The sequence below is a fragment of the Stylophora pistillata genome, chromosome 9 (genome assembly GCF_964205215.1).
Source record: "Stylophora pistillata chromosome 9, jaStyPist1.2, whole genome shotgun sequence".
Classification (NCBI taxonomy): domain Eukaryota; kingdom Metazoa; phylum Cnidaria; class Anthozoa; order Scleractinia; family Pocilloporidae; genus Stylophora; species Stylophora pistillata.
The window spans coordinates 5,962,420-5,978,682 of NC_142527.1; the positions used below are offsets into that span (position 1 = coordinate 5,962,420).

Genomic DNA, 16,263 nt, shown 5'->3' on the forward strand with positions numbered 1-16,263 from the left:
TATAAGAAGGTGCAGTAGGTTGTCGCGTTTAGAAGAAAAAGAAGAAAAAGAAGAGAAAAAGATAAAGGAAATAAAGGAGTTATTGAAAACAATTCATTTCAAGGTTTATCGCGAAACCAGTTAGCAATGCTTCTACTTCAACAGCCCCTACTTATAGGCCTAACATTAACCCTAACCCTAGACTGTGTAAGTCAAGGTGTACTGGAGTGCAATATGTGAAAACTGTACATCAAATAAATGGGCCACCCTAAGAGAAATATTCACCTGAAGGGAAACTGGGTAATTATGAGTATGGTTTAATATCTTCTCCCAGCGGATGGTTAGACTGTGTTATCATACCTGAGGCTCATATATTGCTAAGAAAAATTAGCAATGGAAAACAAGGATTTCAAAGACCAACTCTTGGTCCAGTCAAACAATTTGAAATAATGACCAGACCATTTATTCAAATTGTCCACATAAACAACAATCACTGGGTGTGCATGACATCTGTTGGAAGTCTTACTGGCTATGTCAACTTACTAAACAGTTTATCATCTCCTGTAACACAAGAAATGTTGGATTTGGCAAAAAACTTAGCAGGACCAATGTTCAAGGGCATTACCTTGGTACCTGTTCAACAACAACAGAATGGCAGTGACTGCAGTGTCTTCTCGATTGCCTTTGCGACAAGTTTAGTTTATGGACAAAACCCAGCAAACGCTACTTATGATATTCCTAGGATGCGTACACATTTGTTAAATTGTATAAAAGGTGGATACATGCACCTTTTTCCTACTACTTGAACTTCTTAAGTTTGCCAAAAACCTTACATGAAAAAAACATAGAAAGTCAAATCATGCCTGATAACTCTGGCAAGTGAATTATTTTGAATATTAGATTTTGACAACAACAGCGAACATGAAAAATATAGTTTTAAAATTATATATTTTCGTATGTACTCAGCCAATAAAGAATACCTTATTTTCCGGTGTACAAGTAGAATTTTTCAGGCTTGAAAATCACTCCATAAAACGACCTCGACTTATACACCAACCACAACACAGTGGTCGGTCATTGAGTGGAAGAAATAGCACTTTATTGTCATAACTGTACACCAGAAAATACGGTAAATGGAATTCATTATTCAAAAGGTACAATTCTGCTGCTCGTCCAGATACAACATGCTTTGAGCATATCAGGCTATTTTTCAAAATGGAGTCCATGAGGTATCATCTACTTATCGCCGAAATCCACGCTTTACGGCATTCCTCCATTAATTTTCTAATTTCTTCACCTTGGTTTGTGATTATGGAAGGTATCCTAGCCATATTAACTCCTTTATCACGCACACTTCTCTTTCCACAACCAACTATTGCACATATAACCATCTTTTCGCTCGAATCTATCACCCTTCCCTTTGTATTGTTTACATTTGGATGTGCACCAACATGGCGGCCAATTGTTGAGTTGGTCACGTGACTGAATACGATCTATATTGGCAACTCGATATGCTAAGATGTCATATGTAAGTCTATCATCCTCGTTAGCTGTCCAAAAATACATTAATATTGTCACTTTCGTATCAATCGCTCGTGTCCAAAGAAGTCCTTGTTTGGAAACGAAGTTTCAGCCCAAAGAAGAAAAATTAAACTTGGTTTTTGATTTCTGCTCCATAATAGTATTTTATGGTCAAAAATGAAACATGTTCAAGGCATTTTTACGTTATTGTATCGTTACTACGGTGGTATCTTTAATTTCACTGTCTATTAACTTACAAGGTTATTGAAGTTAGCGAGGATATCCCTTAAAAATTGCGTTATCAGAAACGATCTTCACAATGTTAGCCATAATAATATTAAATTACATGCTAGACTGGCCTCTATTTTGTACCAAGCATTTTGATTTGTCGTCAGAGCTTGAAAAGCTTGCGCTAAGGGCTGCCAACGAAAAGCTTTCAGAGCTAGCGTTCTCATAGCCACGAGCTCGCCCGCCAAAGAAACCATCTCCACTTTAAGAAAAATGTATGGTTAACGCCCAATATATGATGTTAAAGAGAACAAAAGAGAGAGGAAACCCTACGCGAGACCAATTGTCTACATGCGACACCAACTTCTCGATCTCCTGGTCTGTGTAGGGGCGATACTGCACAAGCCGTTTCTCGGCCGTTTTCCTGCCATAAAAGCTAAACTTGTTTCGTCTTCTAGTCTGCGTATTTCCGTTTGCATTCAAATTTCCGTCCATAACGTCAACAAGGTCTTTCTTTTCTGGATCCTGCAGGTTGACGAATGATAATTTTGTTCATCAGTACTGCCTCAGAGTCGATTTGGGTCGGTGATACTAGGGTCAATTTTTGCTAGGTATGTGCCACTGCCCTCTCAGAACCCCCTACCTCATTAGCGTCAATTATGTGGCTAATAAAAGATTCCATCTTAGTCACTTTTGGGAAAATGTAACAACTTTTTAACCATGAATCTTCCCAATTTTTCAATCCCTATTTACTTGAATCTTATTAACCTCCAACATCCCGTAAATGTGCAACCTCATTCTTAGTAATTCTGTTTAAAGTGTTACCCAATTTAAGTCAATCCAGTCGTGAAAATACAGAGTGCAGCCAAGCTGTACTCTATCTACTCAATGCAATGAAAACAGGTATTAGATATTTGAAAATGTTCGCGAGATTTTTAAAGTGTGGAACATAAAGGCTCAAACTGACAAACAAATAAACACAACAGGAAAGGTTTAAACAGAGTAAAAAAAACTAATTAAGTTGAAAAGAAGCTGTACTCGAGGAGGAAAGAGGAACAGAACTCGTGACTAATTTCGTCTTTAACAAGAATATATATCTCTGTTAGTGTCTGATAGTGATGTAAAAAAAAAAAAAATCAGACTCGCCTACGATCCCTTTAGACTCAGTTACGGTCTGGATGCCAATCTTTTTATTCTTACCACATTTTTATGTCCTGTGTGAAGAAACACGCGAATAAAATGAAAAAATCTCGTTGAAACAGTGGTGCAACTTTCGCATCAGTACCCGCTTCTGAGCATCTACGCACCCACCCCTCCCCTAACTTGACATTAACTTTTACTTGTTCGGAGTTGAATTTGACGGGTGAGGGGAGGAGAGGGGTTGGTGTGCAGTTGCCAGACACTGACGTTGATTCCGTCTCTCAAAATACCAACTAGCTCACCTTTCCATCGTCGGACTCTGTGTCGACCACAGGAATTTTCATGCCTTTCTTAATTTTCCTGTTCATCTCAAAAGATACACAGGCGTATTCCACCAGGGAAGCAAAGACGTAAAGGAAACACAGAATCAGAAACCATTCAATGGACTTTACGTACGACACTTTAGGGAGAGAGGCACGGGCGCTATTGGTAAGCGTTGTCATGGTGAGGACTGTTGTAATTCCAAGAGCTATGCGCGCTGAAAGGTACGAGATGTAAAATAAGTAAGTACATGCATGCATTTTGGCAAGACTCGCTCGAGTGTTATTTATCGTAAACTGTCGACTAATTAGTACACGGTCAGCTCTAACGGAAGACACTATAAAAAAATGATATACGAAGAATAAATGAACAAAGAAATCAATGTATAAAATTATGGAGTTGAATTTGAGTTCTGAATATTTAACAATTATTCCACTCGCTCTTGTTGGATATGAGATAATTATGGCCAATTCGGCGCTACGCGCCTCGTTTTCTATCTATCATCTCATATCCAACGCGCGCTTGTGAAATAATTGTTAAGTATTCACTGCGACACAAAGAGAATAACAGAGGAAAATGATTGAGTGATGAGGAGAATGATAGGTTGCAGTTTCAACCGCTTGGTTAGCTCATGTTGTAGAACCATGGACTGCCGTGAAGGAGGTCGAGGGTTAGAGCCCCAGACTGGACTTAGATCAGTACACGGGGTCTTTAATTGAAGAGAATGTGCTGCCTTTGCCATGACACACGCAAATTACTAGGAATTCTAGTCTTTTCGGATAGGGACCATAAACTTGGTCCGTCTAATGCTTCTTCTCTGTAATGGTTACCAGGGAACGGTAAATAACTTACTCGCTTCTCCTAGAGAGTAGGTAACTTAGGACTCGGTGTTGTAGTCTGACCTTGGTATGGGTTATATCCCCATTTAAACATGTTTTAAACCTGACCTGGACTAGCCTGTCTAAACATCGTAAATGTATAAGTAAATAAAGATATCAGTAGGGAGAGTCATGAGGTTGAGGTTTTTTGAAGTTTTATCCACTGACCTGGAGTCGAGTTGTGGCTGATCCAGAAGGCGATCCAGCTGAGCATGACAATCAGATAAGCTGGAATGTAAGTCTGGATCAAGAAAAAGCCGATACTCCGCTCGAACTTGAACCATACTATCAGCCGAGAATAGGCTCCTGAAGAGACAGTGAAGTTTAAACTTGATTTATGACCAGAACCACGACAGGATTAGGAATTAGGATCCATCATAAAGAAATTTACGATTGAGTGTCGAAAGTAATCCGAGACTGCATCTGTTTTCTTTCACTTCGCTCTACGATTAGCCTATAAAATCTAGCACCACTCTCTCAACCAATCAGATGGAAGACTTAAGCCGCGGTCGCCCGCGTTTTCCCGCGTTTTCCTGCGTTTTCCGGCGGTTTTCCGGTGTTTTACCGCGTTTTCACTTTGAGTTCTCATTGCCTCTTCGAGGTGTTATCATTTCTTCTGATTGGTCGTTGTGATTACTGCGGTTTTGGTTTTATGACACCCTATCGAAAAGTGCTCTGAGGACCTTCTTTCATAACCATCTCTCCAGAGATTTTTAGGTCTAGATATCTGGTCCCCTAAAACAATTCTACTGTACCACTCGCGTTGCTTGGATGTTTTCCAAGTCAATGATCATAAACAAGTGCTGAATGGGTTTTCCTCGTGAAAATTAATAGTCTTGCGGTGCAGCGTTTTTTATGTCCTGATTGTCCTACAAATTCCAAAACCAGAAAAATGGATCTGGAGGAGTTACCTCACAAAGAAGTCCCACACGGTTGTTAACTACATTTAAGTCGTAACCTATAGATAATTTTCCTTACGCACAATATATTCTGAACTTTGAAAAATATAGGCTTTGCTTTTTTGGAAATGATATTGGAGTATACTGCTTATATGTACCTGAGGTGAAGTTGGCAGAGGTAGTGTTAGTCCAGTAATCCGTGAGGATAAACTGGGGGATTTCTAATTCCTCCGCAACATCCACTTCTTTGTTTCCTTTAGCTTTTTTCCATTGAAACAATAGTTCAGTGTCTTCGTAACTGACTATCAGTTAGAACACAATACATATAATTGAGTAAATATAATTGAGTAGCTGAGGCTTTTATTTTTATGTCAGTAGTTAGTGCGATACCTCATATCGGCTCAACTTAGTCTACTACTTGGTCAATCACTGAAGATAATAACAGATGGCAAGAAATGGAGAAAACAAAATTGAAGCGTGAGGTCACTCAGCTGAGAGCGACTGACTTGGGGCGACACGGCTGCGAGGTAACGGGCAAGCAAAGTTACTCAGCGCGTCAGTCGCAAAAACAAACTAAGAAAGCAAGAAAATCAAGTTTCCTGAATGTGAAAACGGTTCTCGAAGTACTCTGATGAGAACACGCTAAAATGCCAAATAGCATGGAACAACCATACTGCAACGAAGAGTCGTAGCATCGCAGTCAAGAGGTCGATTTTCTATTAATACGAATCTTTTGTCGTAAAACATAAGATGGAGCCTGAATCTATTATCATATCCACGATAAATAGACAAGTTGTTTATAATAATCATGGAAAAAACTACTTACAACTTTCAAACGCCAGCTTACAAACTTGTTTGTCTAGTGGATAGTTGTGAAGACGCATAGGGCAGGATGCTGTCATCGACAATCTTAAAAAGAATTATTAAAACAAATGAATCAGTCACTATTAAGGGTATAGTCCTTTGTATATCAAATAAATAATAAGGGAATGCTCTATTTTTCTTGCTTGAGTGGAATAGTCGCCCATCTTCTGCAAACAATTAGCTGCAAAACCAGAACTCAGAACGATTCTCTGAGTGCATAGCATTTCCCTTGTCCCAAGCAGTTCACGTATTTTCCTTGTTTTGGAATTCCCATACATTTGCTCTCTAAAGTTTATTTCGCTGTGTTCTAGTTTTTGCCTTTGTGCTTTCGTTTATTTTGGTCTTACCAAACTGGGTAAAAGAGTCTACAAAATTCTGCATGGCTGGCTATAAGTCCATTTGTCTTTCTGAAACCAGCTGCTTAAGTCTATCCACACGAATACGTACCTCATGCTATGAAAGACCTCTCCATTAGGCCATAGTCGAACCACTTCATTTTCCTTGGTGAGATCGTGCTTAATCCCGGACTTCTCATTAACAAAATATATGTCAGGTATCCACATATGTTGAACCATTTTGGCATTCAATGCAAGTCTCTTTTTGTATCCGGTGTTATTGTAAGCGAGCCTTTCATCCTTCCAATACATTCGTAGGAAGAAGCTCGTTCGAAATTCCTTTTTTAAAACATAAAGAGTGATATATATATCTTATTAACCAAGCGCGAGGGCCGTACTGGGAGAATATCGGCCCGAGGTCTTGACAGTACGGACCGAGCGCAGCTCGGTCCGTACAAAAAAGACCGAGGGCCGATATTCTTTCAGTACGGTCCCGAGCAAGCTTGGTTAATGAGAGATTTATCATACGACTGAAGTTCAAAGGGACACAAGTGTGGTATCATTCGGGACCATTCGGGACCATTCAGGTCAGTGCCCGCTGCAATACTGAGAGAATATTGACCGGCAATAGAGCATTTTGATTGGTTGATTTTAGTTATTGGCCCTCTGACTGCCCGAGTCGTGTAACAAGTAGAATGAAACATTGCTTTTAATTTCCTGAACGGTTACCGACATCAAAATGCAAAGAGCATGGAATAATGACGTGGATGGTATAAATGCGAAACATGTACAAATGAAGCATATCAGTTCTTATTTTTTGGAACGAAAAAGAGGAATCAGTTTCCTCGTTGATAATTGCCTATGAAGTTCTTAAGAAAGACGACTGCTAAAGAACTGAGGAAGAAACTTAACCGAATTCGTAGTCAAAGCAAGAAATTGTAGAGTTAAGGAAATAATCTCTTCTGAAATTACTATCTTCGCTGTCGAAAGAAAACCCTTGGGTTAACCAAGATTCGAAACCAGAACATAGGAAAGGTCAAAGTTAGTAATAGATCTTTTTTTCACTTCTGACTCACCATATTTGCCTCACTTATGTATCCAATATCTAAAACAAACATGTCCGTATAAACTGTTATAGGTTCTCCTGCAATTGCAATAAAACTGATCGGTAAGCGTTTCACGACTAGCATTGAACTCTGCTTCAAACTGGCGATACGGCAATAAATTATTATTCAACTTGTAAAATGATTCTTACGAATTTTTTTAGAACATTTTCTAATTTCCTTAGTTTGCTTTAAGCTAGAAATTGTCTACATTGCCCCAAAGGTGGAGCTTCTGAACATACGACTGACTTTCATAACTGTTTCAGCTTATCGCGGTTCATGCAGCATGAGGGAGGAAGGGAAGGGAGTCTGTACTCGAGACAGGTGGCCCCTCCCCCGTCGGAACTTATCCCGGATTCCATCTATCTCTGTCACTAACCATAGGATCACCGTGTCTTCATTCCTTCCCAAGACTGCATCAAAGTAACCCTGGCCAGAATTTGCACCCGAACATTTCGATGTAAATAAGTGGTTCGAAAGAAAATTATCTTGTCCTCAGAGCCCTTCTGCCTGACAACGAAATAGACAGTAGTCTTAAGGTACATACGGCCTATTTTGGGTCTCAGCCTACTGTCTGACTTGTTCTGGATCTGATTCAATATCCGCGGCAAGAGTATTTCAGCGTCATTGATTTCCGCTTTCTTCGTCGGCTCTGTAGGTCTGCAAACGAATTAAGAAATGTTTAGCATAGGCTTGTTAAGTGTTAGCTTATCCTCCACTTTTTTGTCACAAACATATATTGCTACTTCTTGATCTTTTTTACACTCTCGATGATTCAGACGCAATCGATCCCAACGGTGTCAAATATGAACCGAGTATATGGCCCATCTCGCTATCGATTTCGGTGTTGCTCAGTGATAGAGCACTTAAGATCCAAATCCGAAGGTTTGGGGCTCGACTCTTTGAAGCGAATCCTGATTTTTTCTGTGTTTGACGCTCTAAACAAAATTAGCCAAATATTTCTTTCATTTTACTTTCATTCCTGTCTAAACTAACAGGTATGCACGGAAGTAAAATTACTTTTTACCTTGTAATGGTGTCGGTGAATGTGGTAGCGTTCGTAAACGTCCCATTTTGACGCCCATCCTCAACTGCGCTAGAGTCACCAGCAGCTAAACATGCAGTGAAGATTACAACAGATTGCCAAAGCTTCGCACGCATTTGCTTTCAAAAACCCAGGAACACCTATAAAAATTACAAGTGCTTCATCAGTGCAAAGTGGTACTCTTGATGGCCACGCCTATTGATCTCAAATGGATATGTTGTAGTTCAATTTTATCCTTGGTTCAAATTTTATTTTTCTTTGTTTCAAACTCATTATCATACATTAACATGACCGAGAACAAAGGAAAATAAAATTTGAACCAAGGATAAAATTGAACTACGACAGATACATCAGCCCCGGTTGTTCGAAGGGTGGACAAAGATATGGATTGGATAAATTTTTCATGCATTTTTTTTTTCTTTTTAGTAATTAATCCGTTAGATGCCGTTATCCACCCTCTGAAAAACTCGGCCTAGATCGGTGAAACACCAAAAGAATTCACCTTCTCAGAGCGGAAGCCTCTAGAGAACATAAATCAATCAGTGCAGTTTAAGGGGCTGTATTAACGCACAATTCAAGCCTTGGAAAATTGCGACGGGCATTGTTTCTCCTAGCGCTTACTTTCATTTATTTTCCTATGATAATCCGAGGATCCTTCTATCAACTAAGCACAATAAATATCTCCTTCAGTTGGTATGTGAAACACACGTAAGCTTAAGTCAGAAACGTGTACTAGGTATTTGCGCAAGCAACCCACTATGGCCATAATTAAGAGCGAAACAAAATAGTTTGATATTTGTACATTAACTCTTCATTCCCCGCGTTCCCCTGGCAGTGCCTTTGAATTCTGTTTTCTTCAAAGTCTTGAATTGATGACAATTGCTGTCTTTTTTATACCTATATCCTTGTTCTTTGTGGAAATTCGTAAACGTTCTGCCCAGCTTACTCTTGATGTAACATGCCAAGGAAAATCTCTCTATGGCAAGTGAAAGACCTCTGTACTTTTGAAGTCCTACTACAAATATCTTCGTTTTTAAACCAGGAAAAACCAATGAACATTCCAGGTTCGCATATAACACATAAACGGCCACTGAAATTTGGCTGGATCATAGTTTAATGATTTTGGTAATTCGTATGTGAAGCTTTTGCAAATATTAATGATTCATTTGAAATTGATGGTTTCCATCTCAAAAGAAGATTTTTTTCTGGTAATAGTTTATTAATTTTAAAAGTCTAAGATAATGAAAATATTTTTAAAAAGTAAAAACATAAAAAAATTATTATATTTTCAAAACCATATTTCTTTTATTTGTTTTGGGATGGAAAACTCGATGCATAATTTTGTGTCTTGAAACAATATCTTAACTAAGGTGACAAACGTTAAGTAGGTCCCCTTCTTAAGCTCTCTTAGCTTTTGTCTTTCTCTACATGACATATGCGCGTTTTCATGTCAAACGCCTACCTTAAATGAGATTTTCCTAAACAGGTAGTCCGCAATATATTAGTTAGGCTGACCACACACAATGAGTAACTTAGAAAAAGTTCCTCTCCTGAATCAATTATACTGAACTGATTTAGGTGGGTGCTATCATTGTCTTTTTGTGGGAAGCCGATAGCGTGGAAGGTGCCAAAACTTATCTCGAATTTTGCACTTTTCACGATCAGGATTATTCTCTAATTTTAATCGCGAATAAGTATGGAGACAATGCAAGAAAGTAATAGCGATACTTTAATTACAAAGTTTGCCTAGAAATGGTAGACGGGTGAAAATGACTTCGATTCCTTTTTTTCTCTCGAAAACAAAGAAGTCCCCAAGATTGTCAAACTGCAGTTAAAACATCATGTTCTGGGGTGATAAACAATGTAAAGAAGGGATTGTTAATAACATTGTGAATTAATGGCCAGTGCCAGGAGTGGCTGTTATTGATACTTACAGTTTCGATTGTAAACAGAATTCATGAAAGGCAAACTACCGAACGGGTATACCGCTTTTAAGCTACTTGCAATTGAGATATCTTAAAGTACCGCACCAGACAGTTTTACAGATGTGTAGAACCTATAGATGAAGCGATCCTTTCAATCACAGACCGAAAAAAATTGGTTTATTTTGTCTTCTTTTACCACTAATCCTTGTTTGACAAAGCGGTGGTACTCCATGCTGGGAGATCTCTCTGAGTGGTCTTGCTTCTTTGTCGATGGCAAGATTGAAACGAGTGCACTGCGATGAAGATTTTCGGAAGGCTTAGGGTTAGAAGATGTTTTTTTTTCTTTTTTGTAAGATTTAACGGATTGGCTCAGAACAAATTTAAACTCCTACGCTTTTTAAAGTTGTAAGCAGGGACTTTTCGTTGATTTCACATGTTTATTCAAGCACTTAAAGTAATGGAAATATCGAGTGCGTTTTAGTCATGGTCAGAAATAAGACTTGGATTGTCTTTCCGAGGAAGCAATTTGAAATGCTTTGTTGATCCCTTTCTTTTCGTAACAGGCCAGTGAGAAAAAAAAAATTCATATGTTTTCTTTTACTTTTCTAAGAGATTCAAACTTAGTCACACGTTTTATATCCAGTACTGAAATATAAATACTATTTTTGTCATTATTTATTTATGAAAAACTCGCGTATGAAAACTTAGCTTTAGGGATTTCAAAGGATTACATTGGACGTGCTTGTAAATATAAATACCACATTTTATGCAATCATGAAAATGGTTCAACTCGGAAGTGCTCAATTGGTTCTGTACATATTCTACTAATTTTGAATATTGGAATGAACTTGATTTCTATTTTTGATAGAAATGGATTAGACAATTTATTAGTCACTGCAATTTAGACCATGTAATTAGCACGCAATTTTCATTATATTCTCGCAATGTATTTCATCCATTTCGTAAGTAGGAAAGCGCTTTTGGCTATGAAAGTTTTAGAGTTCGTTAAATCGCATTACAAACTTACAACTGCGTATACGAAAACACTGCATGAAACCGAGAAACTATGAAACAACTTTTCCTAAATTTTTGTTTATGTAGTTATGCTTGCCTAAACAAAGATTTGGTTCGAAGGTGATGCACCGAGTGACTTATGTTACTAGAATTTGATTCATTCCACGCGCAGCAAAGAGTTTTCTTAAAGAAAGCTGTGGCTCACGTACAGTAGATTATGAAGTTAGAGTAGTCACCTGAGTTTCGTGCACAACAGGTTCTCGTCGTGTTATGCAAGATATCGTATCAGCTACTGGTCGATTGAAGATGTTTTAGGCATGAACACTATAATTGGAAAACCAAGCATAGGTGTACAAAATAAAACTAAAAAAAAGTATCAGAAACAGGATGGAAGACCTACCTTCGAATTAAGGTCGAAAGATTCGCAATTGTTTTGATTTACTTCTGACTGCGTTACGTTTGTCTAAACATTTCTTTGAAGACCAAGTTAACTTCAAATGTATCGTATCTCAGATGAACTTCTAAACATTCGTGGCTTAACTAAGGTGGGATTTCGCTGGGTAGTACTTTCACTTTCCCCGATGCAACTCAAGACTCCACGGCAACTTTTAGGGCCTCTTAAGTAATTGGAAATCTATTTTTTCACTCCAACCAAAACAACGAATCATTTTGCAGAATTCGCTTGGTTTGCCACAAAGCCTATTTAATGCTTTTAACACACACGGGTGCCCAACCAGTTAATAAGCAGAGAAATTTCTCAGGGTTAACGAACCCTAGATAGAGAAATAATTTCTCCTTACAAAAGAATACTGATTTCCAATTTGTAGCTGTTGAGAATAATCAAGATCACAGATTCTTTCATATTAAAGTGGTCATTCTCATTATAACTATACCCAATAGCTTATTGTTATAAACAAGAGAAATTAGATTTTGAACAATTTGGAAATGAAATATTCATGCAATTTCCTTTTAAACGGATCTTCTTTGATGATTTTTGATATCTCCTATGATTGAATGATTTATGATAAGAAACGCGACAAAACGTGACTTTCATTTGAGGTTATTTATGTTTAGATGGATTATTATCTTGGCCGAGAGGTGAAGTCCATGGGGAAAATATCAAACAGGACTAATATTTCAAACTCCACGCGAAGACATGGAGCCTAAACCCTTTTTCTTTCAATTAACAAGGTCTGCTAGTTCTGTGAGAAGAATTATCTTATTTTGTATTTAGAGCCACCAGAAAAAAGTAAATTGGTAAGGGTCAAATGATGCTAGCCGGTTAATCTATCAACAGCTCGTAATAAATTATTTCTCAGGGTGGAAATATAATCTCTGATAAATAGGCGTAACCATTTGAAACAAACACCATATTTCATGATATGGCTTTTCACACTCTGAGGCATGTAAAATGTATTTATTTATTAATCACATTCGTTTCTTCTTTTGTCTCGAACAAACTTTTAAGCTTTTTTGCTTCTTGTTTTGCCTGAGGGCAAAATATTGCATGTTCACTCATTTGAATTATCTTTATCATACATTCATGATATTGGCACTCTGATCTAGGTATGGGTAAACAAGGATGCCAATACATCATTTAGTTCTGTTTTTGAATTTGAGTAATCACTCAGTACACGGGAAACTTTTAAGACTAAACAACCTAGATCTACTCCTGTAACAATTGTCATATACGAAGGTTCAAGAAGTCGCCAGGGCACTTATTGCTATCTCTGCAGAATCATCTTCTTTTGTAAGATTATTAATATTGCATGCCCTTGAAAACTCATCTAGACACTATCCAATTTCCGAAGTGGTGCATAGGAGAATAAATAATAACATAGAAAGTTTTTTTTTTCTAATTTCCATTCATAAACCTTACTGTCAATACATGTGGCATTTTGTCATGTGCTTTTTTTCCCCCATCATTTACATGTACAAGCCGTGTAAGAGACTACCACTTAATGTATAAGGACGAGAAATTTAGCTAAGATAAAGAAGAATAGGACTGAAGCATTTATGGTTTTCACACAATCACACACACAATTAAAAAAAAAAAAAAAAAAAAAAAACCAATGTTATTTTTACCTTTGCAAATACGATCAAGCGTCTGTTCTTGACTCAGAAAACATCTGGCTTCGGTTCATGTGGATATTGATTTTTAGACGTATGCCTATTATCAGCGATTATTCATTATCGGAGCTGTCTGGAGAGATTTCCATAAATGCACATTAACGCACAAATCAGTTAAGGAAAAGTTGTGGAATATTTCCCATGGCGCGATTTTTCAACTTAATCTTGTTTATAAACTCGTCTCCAGCGTGGTGAGTCGAGGTTGACAGTGAGATCCCACAAGAAATGCGCAATAACAGAGATGTCTACGTGTTCTTAGCCATAACCAGTCACATATTCAAGAGCCATTTCGCAAATAAGAAAATGTATGCGTTGTTGGTGCATGAGGATAAAGTTGCCGGGTACGAATGCCCTTTGCGTCTTATGTTCGTTTAATGAAGTTTCTGCTTGCTTCCGTGTTTCTTATAATCTGTGTATCAACACTGAAAGGCAAACGCTCTGACTGAATTATTTATGATTGTATGAATGCATGACTGGAAGACTCAGACAAAGTGGACGATATTTGATCTTTGTTTTTTCATGCAGCCTGAAAGAGAAAGAGCTGGAAGCTGCTAAGGTCAACAAAACACTGGGAGACATCTTTCTTGTGTCACAATGAGAAAGACTATTTTGAGCTCATACCGTGCTAAAATGGGTTTGCAGAGGCAATCTCCGCCAAATCGCGTGATTTATTATTGAGGCGCCGTTTGAGAATTACCAATTTAACCGCTATCATCGAGCCCTGACTGTTTTTCAAATTTAACGAACGGACCTGTTGTGAGGACGTGGCTTCCGTTGGTAGGTACAGAGAGAACCAACAAAATCTTCCCAAGACCATTTGGGATTAACAACTCCTTTACTCTTGAGAGGGATCGTCTATACGATAGTCGCTGACTAAAATGGAAGGAAATTGATCATTCTCACGAACTTATGAAAATGGTGATCATTATCATTTTGCAAATAACAATAATAATAATGATGATGATGATGATGATGATTAAAAAAACGAAAAAACAATTGTACTGTTTTGGAACACAGTCTGTATGTGCACCTTGCTCATTTTTAGATAAAACTCCGAGACAATTTTGGATTGATTCAATCTAGAGCTCATCACTTTTCAGAAAAGGATAACAAAACATCCGCTTTAGTGTAAACTTAATCTGAGTTACCAATGAAAGAGTGATGAATGTTATTGTTCTTGATAAGACAGACTTCTTGAATCCTAATGAATAGATGTTAAATTTAGTTCTTCAGTTCTCTATATGTAACGTTAACTCGCCCTTATAAAATACCTGAATTTTGATACTTATTACGTTTTTAGAACACTTGAGGAGTTTTTATATTTTCGTTTGTTTTTTTTTTTTGTGTGTGAGAATATTAACAGTGGATGCAATTTCTGTTAATATTCTCACACACACACACAAAAAAAAACAAACGAAAAAATTAAAACTCCTCAAGTGTTCAACAAACGTAATAAGTATCAAAATCCAGGTATTTTATAAGGGCGAGTTTTTCTACACAGTCTCAGACCTTGCTAGTTGGTTGTGTATAATAATTTTTGCGAGTTATTCACCCTATTTTCTTTTTTATTTACTTTGTTCTACTTTAAAAAGAAATTAAATTTGAGCTATTTGATTCGATTTGAAAATCTTCATGATGTACTTACGATGAGATCTCTGATAGGAAAGAAATATTTTCCTCTATCTTTGTGAATGACTTTATTTACTAACATTTATTCATAAATTGTCAACTATTACTTAGTTTTGTAATGTTTCTTTCATGAGTTATCTCGGAATATGCTTAACTTTTCTTTGCCTGTTTTGTTGGAAATAATTCAGAAATTTCGAAAATATAACTGTGCAGTAATTTCGCGATGTTATTGCGTCGTGTGAAAACCCCTCCTAATTGCGAATGTCGTGACTGAAGTTATTGCGGTGTAATTTGTTATTTATGATTGAATGTTAAATGACTCACTTAGGAAATCTAAGTCATTATGATATGGTAATCTAAACATTCTGATGAAAATCTCATATGTTTTCATGTCTCGTATGAGTTTATGAAAGTTCTATTGGTCGGATGGCCAACTGTGTAACCGTCTGTTATAATGTAACTTGTTTAAAAGCCGACCTTTGGGTAATGATATTCTGAAATGTTTGACTTTTTTATTATCAGTTTTTGTTTTCGGTATGACCAAGTGTGATATTAATTAATACGTTGTCAAAGAGAAAAAAATTGGCGATCGACGACGGGGAAAAAAAACCAAACTGAATGACAAAAAAGGGCACGTAACGAACTTACCCTTGCATTTGAGACAAAAAAAGCAATAAAAAGCATCTATAAAAAAAGCAATCTTACTGACATACTCTTCGAAACAAATATCATTTTATAAAGCGCTGCGTAATCCTTTCCGGCCCTATAATCAAGTTTATGTATAAATGAACATATTTTTATCAAAATTCACATTACTCCTTTTTTTATAATCCCGTTTCTCTTAATTACTTCTTAGGCTGTTCGCAGATCATTTCTCTATGTCAGGAATGGGTTCATGGGCTCCTACATTCTAGCCTAATAACCCACTCAAATGTTATTTACTCAAGCGCAACGGATTAGGAAAGTAAACAGCGGATAGCAAAATATGGTGTGGTAAATCTTTGAGAATACTTCTTTACCTTGTATGACAATAACAGCCAAGTTCAATTCCTCTGTTGACAAGGAGAAATCACGTCGCTGTACGTCGGTTACGATCTCTCAACCTTCAATAATATACTAGGGCTAGATTCGTTGTGATTTATATTCTAACTTCTGAAGGAAGAGCCAGCTGAGCAGGTGTCAGACCGCGCTGAAGCGCAACAAACAGATCACCGCACAGCAAGAGAGTACACAAATCAAGAATAATATAACA

The 16,263-nt window shown here is 37.4% G+C and overlaps 1 protein-coding gene, 1 long non-coding RNA gene and 1 pseudogene across 6 annotated transcripts; 2 read left to right on the forward strand and 1 right to left on the reverse strand.

Moving 5' to 3' along the window:
• The first annotated feature begins 89 nt into the window (after positions 1-89).
• LOC148722928 (uncharacterized) lies at positions 90-785 on the forward strand (annotated as a pseudogene).
• On the reverse strand, positions 387-16,164 carry LOC111341272 (gamma-aminobutyric acid receptor subunit rho-1). Of its 5 annotated transcripts, XM_022948228.2 has the most exons (11): positions 11,653-11,879; positions 11,489-11,576; positions 8,296-8,453; positions 7,816-7,928; positions 7,242-7,309; positions 6,278-6,504; positions 5,793-5,875; positions 5,125-5,268; positions 4,236-4,373; positions 3,171-3,406; positions 387-2,253 (listed from the first exon to the last, which is right to left on the reverse strand). In XM_022948228.2, the coding sequence occupies exons 3-11, from the start codon at positions 8,427-8,429 to the stop codon at positions 1,993-1,995; spliced, it is 1,404 nt and encodes a 467-aa protein (XP_022803963.1). In that variant the 5' UTR covers positions 8,430-8,453; positions 11,489-11,576; positions 11,653-11,879; the 3' UTR covers positions 387-1,992. The 5 variants fall into 5 exon arrangements, with proteins under 5 accessions (XP_022803963.1, XP_088589382.1, XP_088589383.1 ...); XM_088733256.1 differs by lacking the exons at positions 11,489-11,576; positions 11,653-11,879 and adding an exon at positions 16,031-16,164; XM_088733257.1 differs by lacking the exons at positions 11,489-11,576; positions 11,653-11,879 and adding an exon at positions 13,338-13,358.
• LOC148722929 (uncharacterized) lies at positions 13,475-15,710 on the forward strand. The gene is made up of 2 exons (XR_015991731.1): positions 13,475-13,723; positions 13,908-15,710. It is a non-coding gene; the product is annotated as an uncharacterized LOC148722929 (long non-coding RNA).
• Positions 16,165-16,263: the final 99 nt, after the last annotated feature.